Source organism: Mastigoproctus giganteus, chromosome 10, assembly GCF_048544385.1.
Source record: "Mastigoproctus giganteus isolate SK-2022 chromosome 10, ASM4854438v1, whole genome shotgun sequence".
Taxonomy (NCBI): domain Eukaryota; kingdom Metazoa; phylum Arthropoda; class Arachnida; order Uropygi; family Thelyphonidae; genus Mastigoproctus; species Mastigoproctus giganteus.
This window is the reverse complement of record NC_143584.1, coordinates 146,724,103-146,736,525: the sequence shown is the minus strand read 5'-3', so window position 1 is coordinate 146,736,525 and position 12,423 is coordinate 146,724,103. Positions and strand designations below refer to the sequence as shown.

The following is a 12,423-nucleotide window of genomic DNA, read 5'->3' as shown; positions in this document are numbered from 1 at the left end:
TTGAGGTATATAAGGCCTTGAATGGGTTGAGCACGCTGAATTCTGATGGGATCCTTCCACTTGTTCAGATTATGAACTTAAGGGGGCATAAATTCAAATTAAGAAAAGACAGATGTAGAATAGATGTGCGGAAATTTGCCTTTAGCCAGCGGGTGGTTAATTTGCTGGAACAAACTTCCATCTGTCATTGTGGAAGTTGATAGGTTGAATAAATTTAAGGAGGAACTGGACAGGCATTTGGAGGGAATGGTGTGATTTTTTTTTTTTTTTGGCTGATGCTGCATAAGCTCATACATTTGCTTTCTTGCATCACATGCCACTACTACTACTATCTCTTGTACTGCTCCTTTCTAATTGGATAGATCCCATCAACCCCATGCACCTTATTTATTTTCAGCTCCAACAATTTCTCTTTCTTCTCAGTTATCAAAATCATTTAGCTCCCAGTTAGAATTAGGTACATTTCTGGTATCGCCATTTCTAAAAATGTCTTCATGTGTGAATGTAATGATAAATATTTATTCAGTTTGTCAGCAAACTGAACAGTTATGCCATTCATAACCAGTGGACCAATGTGGTTAATCACTTTCATTTTAGCCGACCGGGCTAGCCGAGTGGGTAAAGTACCTGCCCGGCAACCCAAAGGTCGCGGGTTCGATTCCCGCCTCGGGCTTGGATCAAAGTACTGCAAAAACCTTGGGAGGTGCAATATGGCCACAGAAGCCGATGCGCCAACAACTACCAAATCAAAAAAAAAAAAAACTTTCATTTTAGCCATAACATAAGCAAATAATTCTCTTTTCTTGGCATTCTTAGCCAAAGACTTCTTGGAATCTGCATTACCTCTTTAGTGACTTGATTGCAGACTAGTTTATACTTACTCTAGCTTCTGTACCACACAATTTATAATCATACTATGCATTTTTCTTCTGTGCTACTTCTCTCATCATTCATCTGAAATCCATTTAGATTTAAATTTTGAACAGCAACTCTTAATTGACCTAAAAAAGCTTAGTTCGATTCTATGGTTGGACCTACTGAAAAGAATTTAAAAACTGTCTAAGACTATTGTGATCACCTTTGACAGTAGTTATATCTTTAAACAAATCTCACATCAATACACTTTACCTGAAGAGTCATAGACATTACTCAGATCAAGAGTACTGTTTTCTCTAGTTTCTCTTAATGCGTTGGTATAGAAAACAGTCATCCAATAAATTCAGAAATATTCTGCTACTGAGTGAGCAAACCTCCCAAAATTTTATTGTCCACATCTGGAAGTTAAATCCCCTAGTATAAGACATTCTGATTTACTGGCTTACTCTGTCTGTATAGTTTATACTTGACACAGTGATTTCATAATATATTATGTAATATATTAATATATTCCTATTCTTCGTTTAGATAAAAAGTTTGTTTTCATAGTTGCACTAAACTGACAACATAGCTATTTATATTAGGGAAAAAGAGGGAGAACAAACTTTTTATCTAAATATTGTGTTAAATGTTATTACATTAAAGTTAGTCAAGCTAATTTGTGATGGCCACTATTAGCATAGTGCTGAGAAACTGATTAGCAGCAAACTGCATGGTATTTTTTATTTTGTACTTTTCTCTGGGAATAATCGAAGCTTTCTATGAATTCTTAAACATGCTGTTATTTGAAAATACATCTTTATTTTATGTAATCGTGCAAGTCACAAGGGATCTGGACCCGACTCCTCATGCTTGTGATGTTTTTGAGGAATTCAAAGGCTACATATAAAACAGCACCTCTTCTAACCAACTTGAACCTTTCAGAAATAAGAAATACTCTCATATTTATTTACTTATATATATCGTCCAACTTCAAATTTCCCCTCTGTTAAGAACTGTATAATTGCTCTGAACTGTTCTTTGCAGATACATTGCTGATCCTCCTGTTGGGTTGTGAATTTCTGTCTTTGACCGGAATCGATTTGCTTCAAAATGTCTAATTTAATTTTCAAATTCAGTCTTTTTCTTACATTTATAGTCTTTGTACTGCACCCAGACGTTGTTGCCTTTTTCATTCTTATCGGCCATTATTAACTCTTCGAAAATATAACTGCGTTGGTTGCATTAATTATGATACAATGTTCAAGTAAACTGTCCGTTATGACGATGTCTAATACTGTACTGAGTGATGACTAGACTTCGGATAAATGCATATAACGCAAATATTACGAGCAATATACTTGATTGTTTTTTTACAATGTTGATCTCGGAACTATGTAACAAGTCACTGTACTGGAATTAAATCAGCATGCGAGAAAATTTCACTGAGTGTGGGAAACGTTTTAATGCTGTTTTGCTATTCATTTTCAAGCTATCGACTACATCAAATGAAACGATTTCGTTAAATATGCCAAAAATGCAATCTGTAAAAGAGCGTTATAGTGATCTGTGAGAGCATTATAGTCAGATACGGGTTATAAAATATGAACAGCATTATAGCGAATCAGAGTAAAGCGAACCGCATTATAACGGGGGCCTGCTGTACTTCAGAGTTTCCCAGCTTGTGGCCCATATAACTTATGAACATGGTCTACAGGACTTGACAATTAAACAGCTTTTTTTTTTTTTTTTTTGCTTTAGGTAACAATCCATTAACTGAGGGAAGACAGGTATGCCTATAACAACCAAATGTATAAGTATGAGTACCTATCTTGTTCAGCACATCGCAGTGCATTTAATGTGTTTATATATACAGGGTGTCTCAATCCATCGATGCCGAAAATGGCTGTTCAAATGGTCACAAACACAACTTCCATAATGGGCAGGCACTCCGTCATGTTGAAACCAAATGTTGCGTCTCACATTTGCTGGAACTTCATCAAGTAACCCTGGTAGAACTTTTTCAAGAAAGATCCGATATTTAGCCGAGTTCATACGGGATGGTAACAGGTATGGGCCGACTAAGCAGCCACCGACCATACCTGCTCACATATTGCAAAGTGATGTTGTGCCGCACACTGTGTGGGCCCTCTACTAATCCATACACTAGGTGCATGTCTGACAGCTCACAGTTCGTATATTGATGCATGCCCTTTGTGCAGCGACTACTGCTTGAATGAGTAAACCAGAAATTTTCCCTCTCTCGAACTGATGAAGAGCGCTGTGTACCAACTTTGGTAACGTTTCCGGTTATGGGTTCCTATGCAATTCACATTCCTTTAGATGTTACCTACCTCCCCTAAACGTTTGTACTAATATTTTTGAGACACCCTGTACATATATACATAACACACACACAGGTAGCCCTTGTTTTGTAATAGTGCCAATCACTAACCACAACTTTATTTTTATTTATTTATGCTATATTTTTTATAAATTGAAAGTTTAAAATCATCAGACAATTTATCAGCATCATACTGTGGTATGCATCAGGCACTGTTCACTTGATTTAGGACAATCTGAGCCAATCAGCAATTACTGCATTCTTATCAGAGACGAGAAAGATTTCTACCCTCAAAATAGCCACTTGTGGATGTGGGTGGAAAAGGTCTATGCAATGAAGCATTAAGTTGGTTATTGTTTACTCTATTTATAGTTGTCGGAAATTTATTACACTAACTTTTTTTATTAATTGCACTATTAATAAAATTAAATAATAGTGATATCCATGTGTGGTTTTTGCCAATTGTGTTATCAAGTTTTAAAGAGACGGCATATCTGGTGAAAGCTCTAATGTGTGTAGGGCTATGAATATGCCTCCATCAACTATTACTACAACTATGAAGAATGCTAATAAAATAAAACAATCGATGCAAAGTGGTGGGTAAAATTTTTGGTGTCCAGAACCTAACCCTGTGATTTCTGATTGACTCAATCATATAAAGGGTTCCATTTGTACCTATCCAAATGGAACCTAACCACGATGTAAATCGACGACTACCTATATATATATATATAGTAGAATCCCTGTTAATCTGGACTTGATGGGACTGCACTTGGTCCAGATTAACCAGAAGCTATCTTTAACATACCAGTTTTTACTTAAAGTTACTAAATAGAATGTTAACTAAACTGTTTTTTTATATTAAATTAATTTTTTTATGTAAACCCCAAACATGAGGTATTAGAACCTATAGTACTTAGTACCGTGCTTGGGTTGGAGGTTGAGAAGACATTGGACTTGAACTTCTGTAGACTGTAATTTTCAGGAAATACGTATGAAGGAAGGTTGTTCCAGAAAACGGCAGTTGAATGAATAAACAAGGAAGATGAAAAGTTGGTTCTGTGAGTTTGAAGTTGGACAGTAAATGGATGTTTGTGTTTGTACTGTTTTGAAAGAGAGAGCGGGAATTATAGAAGCCAATTTGGAAGAACAGTGCCCATGGAAGTATCTGTAGAAGAGGCATGCAGCAGAAACAGTACATCTGTGAGACAGTGAGTGGAGAGAGACTGTTACAGATGAATCATTAATTAACCTAACTGCCCTCATCTGAATGGAATCAAGAAGCCTGAGAGAGATTTTGGGGGCACCACCCCAGCTGTGGGAACAATATCCCAAGGCAGTGCAGATTTGTGATTTATACAGAGTGAGCAGCTGTTTGAAAGAAAAGTAACGCCGAGAGTGAAAGAGAAAACCAAGTTTTTTAGATGCAGAGGAAGCAGTATTTGTAATGTGCTTGTGCAAGAGAGATTAGAAGTCAGGGTAATCCCCAAAAGAGACATATCATTTTGCCTAGAAATCAAAGTGTCACTAAAGATAAGCATAGGAGCAGAAGAATCCTTTTTGTGAGATATAAGACAAAATTGAGTTTTAGAAGGGTTGAAATCAACTAAATTGTCTTTGCCCCACTGGAGAATTACCGGAAGATCGGCATTTAAGGAATTGGTAGCAGATTTTTGAGAAGTTGAATCTGATTGAGCAGGGCAAGGTTTCTCAAAATGGAAAGTGGAATGCAATGTGCTATCATCGGCAAAACTATGGATAGGATTTTCAGTCAATGAAAGAAGATCATTAAGAGGAAAAGAGTGGGGGAAAGAACTGAACCTTGTGGGACACCGGCATTAGTGGAGAAGTTAGAAGACAGAGCTATCTACCATCACCCTCAGTGAGCGATCACAGAGAAAACTGGTTAACCAATTACTAAAAACAGTTGCCAAACCATAAGATGGAAGCTTGTTTAGAAGACCTTTATGCCAAACAAGATCGAAAGCCTTTGAGATGTCAAGAGCAACTACTTGTGTTTCATTAAACCTTTCCATTGAATTAGCCCATAAATGGGTAACATAAGCCAGAATATCATCAGTGGATCGACAGACGGAATCCATACTGGCAATCGTTGCTCAGACAGAAGGTTTCTAGGTAGTTTAAGAGTTGGCGGTTAATTGATTTCACCATTACTTTAGAAAGAGTAGAAGTAAGTGCAATGGGATGATAACTGGATGGGAGGGATTTGTCACCCTTTTTAGGAACTGGCTGGATATGAGCAAATTTCCAAGCAGAAGGAAAAACACCCTTGGAATAAGGAAGTGAAAAAAAGGCGGCAAAGAATAGGAGTAAGTTCAGGAGCACAGTTTTGAGAACGAGTGGAGAAATACCATCAGGACTTGGAGCTTTCTTAGCATCAAGATTCATCAAAATCCTTTTGACAGAAGACCACAGGAGGCATTGAATGGAGTATGTTGGGAATGGTGGGAGGTGTTTTACCAAGATCATTAATACATGAGTTAGAAGAAAAAATGGGTTGCTAGCAGGTCAGCCTTTGCTGAAGTGACAACAGAACCATCTGGTTTGGACAGAGATGGGCAAAAGTTGCGGCCAATAGCTTTGGTTAGCGACCAGAATGCTCAGCTACCATTAGGGCAAGAAACAGGTATTCTACTCCTAGGCTGTTCAAAATCTAGTTTGGACTGATTAATAACTGCTTTACAATTGTTGCGAGCTTTGGTGTAGGCAGAAAATGAAACTGAAGAATTGGAAACAAGCCAATTACGATATGCAACATTCTTCTCCTGAACGGCCGTAGCACATTTATTGGAAAACCAAGGTTTAGATAAAGGTCGAGATTTTAAAGTAGAGTGTGGGATAAAGGAATACATTCCTACAAGGATAATTTCACTGACTTGATCCGAGCAAACACTGACATCAGAAATTTTGAAACAGTAGTCCGACCAAGGAAAAGAAATCTCACAGGTCATCCCATTTTGCATTCTTGTAATGCCAAACAACACAAGGTTGGAAATAGCCATGAGATAAAAGGCTCCACTGGGGAAGAGACAATCACCAAGTTGTGATCTGAAGTGCCTAAAGAACCTCTCACTTCGACCGTGTACTTAGAAGGGTTGTTTCTGAGAAAAAGATCAAGCGTGTTGGCTGTATGATTAGGATTGTCTGGTATTCTTGTAGGTAAATGAACAATCTGTGCAAGGTCACTAGTAATTGCAAAAGCCTCAGCAATCTCAACCAGGTTGGTCGGTGTGACTAGAAAACAGAAGCCAGCCACAGTTGTGAACATTAAAATCACTAAGTAAAATTACCTCACTTTTAGAAAAGTTGGACTGGAGAAAGTTAAGTTGCAAAGAGAAGTCAAAGATCTCCACGTGATTAGTGGAGTTGGGAGAACAGTAGAGACAACAGATGAATTTGACACAATGAGGTAGAGAGATTTTAAGCCAGAGAAAATCAAAGAGAGGAGATTCCAAATTACCAAGTCTCTGACAGGGAATATCGGAACGGACATATGCACAAGTACCACCTTTGAGCCCAAAGGAATCATACAGCGAATAATATGGGCAACTGAGAAGAGCAGTATTTGAATCAACTGATAACTGAGATTCTGTCAGAAAAAAAATACATGGGGTTTGGGAGACTGCAAGTGGAAATGGACATCGTTGAGATTAGAATTGAAACCACGTATATTTGTGAAATGAATTAGGAAGTGCTTGGGAGGTTTAGATCTTTTCGCAGATAAGCTTGCCCTATTGGTTTGACAATGCATGGTGTATTCAATGGTAAGAAAAAGTGGGTGGGACATGCTGTATGAAGTAATGAAATTTTTGGATATGGCATACACATGGTAAGAATATACCCAGATCCTTGACATAACGTGGCCTCTACAATGCTCCCCGAATACACTACTCGGACTCCCTCCAGTCACTATCTGACAGAGTAGAGGTAGTAAGATTATACACTAGCTAATCTGGAAGCCTAGAGAGTTACCAATAGGTTCGGTCTATTGTACTAACTAGTGGCCGGCCTGTGAAAGCCGTTTTAGAGCTGTACCCTCGAAATGTAAGGAATATTGGATCTTGCCACAATGCTCATCATAACCTCAAAAGTCATCAATCATACTGCATGATGGAAGAAATAGGGAAGGGGTGACCGGAACTTAGCTCTAGAGACTAAACATGGGTTCCACCACTTCAAGCCTCCAATAAGCAAAGCGGTGGTATTGCACCGGTTGATGACTGTGTGATCATTTTTAAACTTTTCCTCTTATCAATGTGGAAAAGTGAATATGGTTATGGAGCAAAAGAAATAGACAAAGAATGGAAAAGGGAATGAATCTCTGCTTTTGGCAGATGGTATGGTTTCAACACACAAAGCAACTATAAGCAAAACACTACAGACTGACAAGGAAAGTGTGATGGCCTGGAACATGTTTTGCTGAGACTCTACAGTTCCCTTGACTTCTGTGGCTGGAGGCTAGTATATTTAAACATAATTGAGAATTAGGTGTACACCATGTTGACTACCCTATCACTCAGGTGACCTCTAGCAGGTATACCTAATAAAGTGGGCTTCATGTGTATAATAACTCTGATTCAAACTTTTATTAACAAGTTAAATCTTTATTTCTGTACAATTTTCACAAATAAATATGAATTACATCATTAAAAAAATTGTTCAATTTTGGAACTATATATAACAATTACATCATTTCTATTTCTCATAATCAGCCCTTATGAAAAGTCACATCATGTATATTCACACAAATGACCACACCCTGCTGGACACCACGGATAAGCCTGAAACCATTCTTGCATGTGCTGCGGATGGCCACCATGCGCACAACCTTGGCACCAAACATAGAAGCCTCGCACTACCTGGTGACTGAAATAGTATATGTTATATATAAGAACATCAATATTCCTAAAACAATCTTAATCAAATCTTACAGCCTTACTTTTCTATAACACAGTAGAAAAAAGTAACAGGTAGAGAAATACTGCTAGAGCAGCAAAACACGCTTAAGCATGGAAAAGTGTTTATTCCATAAAAAGAATAAGTATTTATCATTTTTCCAGAAATGCAGCTGGGATGCTTTGGCAACTTAACCTGTAAGAACATTGAACCTTTTTACTCAGTTTCTGTTGTCAAGTATTAATTTCAAGTATTAATTTGAACTGTTTTTTATATTCTGAACATAATATACAAAAACTTATTCACTTAATGTACAGTAAGTACCACAGAACACCATGGCCAGAATGTTTGCTTCAGCCAGTGTTGCTTTGCAGTGTTTTTTTTTTTTTTTTTGACAGTTGCAAACCTTTATACTTAGAATTCTGTATACATTATCAGGTAACTTTTTAAAACTAATGATTCAGAATAAAATATTCTGCAATCACCAGTTTTCATCCTCAGAGTATCAGCTGTTCTCTTCTGAAAAAAGAAAAATTGATAACCTATACTGATTTTTTTGTAGTTTAATTCTAACCTGCTTCCTACATTTTAAGAAGTTTTAAGTTAGTACAGATGAATGTGGGTAATGGGAAGAGAAGTACGCTACAAAAGCTGGATAAAGGAACAGAAAACCAAATTAAAAAAATTCATAAATAGTACTTAGAACTGCTATATAGAATTCCCTCTATATATTTTAAAGATTTACTGTGTACCTGATTCAGAGGTTAGAATTGTAAATTAACTGAGATGTAGTTTAACTATAATTTGAAAATATAGCTGTAATCCACGTTGAATGTTTTTACCATATCATATATTGTAGTTCCAAGATTGGAATCACGCATTAGTCCCATCTATGGCAATCAAAAATGGTAAATTTTTCAAAGCCATTTCTACCTCTTCTTTCTTTCTCTTTTCAATTTCACTAATAATGCCTGCTGTTTTGTTCCTCAACATCCATATTTTTTTATTATTTCACTGTAAGTTAACATTTTTGAACAATGGACCTCCATGGTTATGTCGTACGAAAAACAATGCTAATAAGCACCTAACACCTATGACACTATCCGGGATGTTTTTGGAACATGCCAAGAAAGCATTCCAGAACCTTGTTTAACAGTGACCAGGCCAGTATAATGGAATATGTGCTACATATTGATGAGATTAAATATTCAAATAAAAAAATATCTGTTTGTATTATAATTATTTAATTTATAAATAAATAAATTATTATAATTGAGAGGTTTCATTATTGTCTGTTATTAGCACCACATCATTGAAAGAATGATTTCAGTAAATCTCTGTCTAGACTGATTTCATATTTGGTTGACTCACTGTGCTGATGTAAATAGCTAATAACAGGTCGATGGGTACACTGAGAATATAGCAGGTGTCAGTTTAAATGTAGAGGGAATGGGATAGGTTACATTTCAGAATCTATTTTGTACTAAATCAATAGCAGACTTTATCTTCACTTTGAAATGCCATTTTCACACATTTTTCTATGAACTTTGTGTTGTTCTTATTTATTTGCATTTTTATTTTTTGTATTGTGCTTATTTCCTTACAAATGCCTAACACACTGCATTTCCTATCACATCTATATAAACAAAACAATATGCCTTTTTCAGATGTTATAACACAGAAAATCTTCTTAAACACTACATTGTAGTTCTATGGCATCTTACTGAAGGATATTTAAATCAAATTTAGCTGTGCACTACATAACATTTTGTGCATTTCACATATTTATGCAACATATAATAAACAGACAGTTTTACTTGAAAATGAAATTTCATATACAAATTCACACAATTTTTTTAAATTCTAAATATAACAGCAAAGGTGTAGTTTTGCTTTTTTTATTTATTGAAAATCTGGAAAAAGATTTATGACTGAAGTCTCCATTGTAAATCTGGCAGCTATGATTTCTACCTACAATGATTAAGTCATACCAGATGAACACAACATTGTCTACTAGATAAGTTCATCTTGAAAATATATGCTTGATAATTAAAAAAAAATCCATCCTTCCTCCACACACATTGTGTATTATATTTATTTACCATATTCAAATCTGCACCAAGTTGCTTATGTTCCTACTATGTCTGCATTTGTTGACTTAACCAGCATATGAAATTTAACCACACTCTTAGCATCACTATTTTATTTATTTATTTTTTTTTTTATGAAAGCCCCAAACACGAAAGGTATCAAAACCTATAGTACTTAGTACCGTGCATGGGTTGAAGGAGAAGTATGGGTGGGGGGGGGGATGCCGGAAACTTTGCTCTAGAGACTAAACATGGGTTTCACCACTTCAAGCCTCCAATAAGCAAAGTGGTGGTATTTCACCGGTTGATGAAAGTCATCTACCACCACTATACAATCACATAAGAAAGTGTCGTTCTATGTTCACTACAATTCAAACATATCACATGCAGTGGCTTCCAGGCTTTCTCTGGGTTATTTTTAGCACTATCTTTGCTATTGTTCAGTAATTTCACATGGCATTATAGAGCCACAGGGTACTGTGCTCCTAGGAAGCTATTTCCAAATACATCCCAATAGAATGGTTTGAAGCAGTGCACTGATCTAATCTACCTCTGTATTTAATTACCATTAATGCAGTCTCCCAAGCTAAAATTTTTCAAAACCTAACTGCCTCAATAGCATCAGCATGTGTTCTTGCACCTTTTCCATGAAAGTGTACCCCACCTTTAGAAAAGCATTTCATTCTCATACTAGGAAAATTCCATTAAAACATGAAAACTCCTAGCATTCCATTCTGTGTCATCATTGTCGATCCACTGGTGATATTCTGGCTTATGTTACCCATTTATGGACAAATTCAATGGAAAGGTTCGGTGAAACACAAGCAGTTGCTCTTGACATCTCAAAGGCTTTCGATCATGTTTGGCAAAAAGGTCTTTTAAACAAGCTTCCATCTTATGGTTTGCCAACTGTTTTTTGTAATTGGTTATCCAGTTTTCTCTCTGATTGCTCACTGAGGGTGATGTCTCTCTCTCTCTCTCTCTCTTCTAACTTTTCCACTAATGCTGGTGTCCCCCAAGGTTCAGTTCTTTCCCCTACTCTTTTCCTCTTGTATATTAATTACCTTCTTCCATTAACTGGAAATCCTATCCATAGTTTTGCCGATGATAGCACATTGCATTCCACTTTCCATTTTGAGAAACCTTGCCCTGCTCAATCAGCTTCAACTTCTCAAATATCCGCTACCATTTCCTTAAATGCCGATCTCCAGTGGGGCAAAGTCTTTGCCCCACTGGAGAATTACCTGGAGATCTTAAAGATTAGTTTCTGAAGTCTGTAACGAATGGAAAAATTCTTAGAAAACATCTGCGAATGCAATGTCAGTTGCATTTGCAGATGGCTGCAAATGTAAAGCGATTGAGTTGCTTGATGTCTGGAGTCAATTATAGTGTGTAATCATTACCACAATTTTATAACATCTCTATATTTAATATCCAAATGTTATCAGGCATCAGTATCTGCACCATTTGAAGAACCTTAAAAAGAATATACTACAGCAGGTATGAGAAATTTGTAGAAATCACTGATTTCGCACAAAAACCAGAAAATAACAGCTGCATTCAGTGCCAGGAAAGTAACAGATGGATGCAGGACGACTGCAGGCAAATGGCACGATACATTTAGTCCTAATATACCCATTTCAACACCAAAGGAAATGTGCATATACCTCCTGATTCCCACTGGAGGACACCTTAAATGTCACAGCATATCCAAACATCAGTGCAGATCAGGGATCACCCAGCAATGTTGCATGTTTGCCACTATGAACAGGAGTACAGTCAATCCTCGTATAGCACGATAGTTTTGTTCCTAAAAACCCTCGTGCAATATAAATAACAGGCCAAATGGGAAAAATAGGGTTAGGTGCTGACCACACAAGATTGAATACACATTTGTAACCAAATCATTACCAAACACAATAAATAATTGTAATAAAATATGTATTTTATTACAACTATTATGTAATAAAGTATTGCTAATGCTTTTGCTTCTATTGTAAGCAAACTTGTTCTTTGTTTGATTTTCTATCCAAACAGATGACAGCGGTTCCATCTCTTCCAATTCTTTGTCTTGATTTAATGGATTTTATTACACTTTGAGTTGTTCCTGCAATGAAAGTTGTTTTTATTTTCTCTACATTATTTCTAATTTTGGGCGTTGCCTCATTTAGACCTGTTGCACGTGCAATATCACATGTTCTTTCATTTTGCTCAAAG

General features: G+C 36.5%; 1 protein-coding gene across 1 annotated transcript in view; it reads right to left on the bottom strand.

Annotated features, from left to right (window-relative positions):
* Window positions 1-7,935: 7,935 nt before the first annotated feature.
* The window catches only part of Wdr24 (WD repeat domain 24), a 223,103-nt gene continuing 218,615 nt past the window's right edge, over window positions 7,936-12,423 (bottom strand). Inside the window, exon 13 of the mRNA XM_090383842.1 lies at window positions 7,936-8,086. Coding sequence (XP_090239968.1) covers window positions 7,951-8,086 — 136 coding nt within the window. The 3' untranslated portion in view covers window positions 7,936-7,950. The remainder of the gene's footprint in view (window positions 8,087-12,423) is intronic.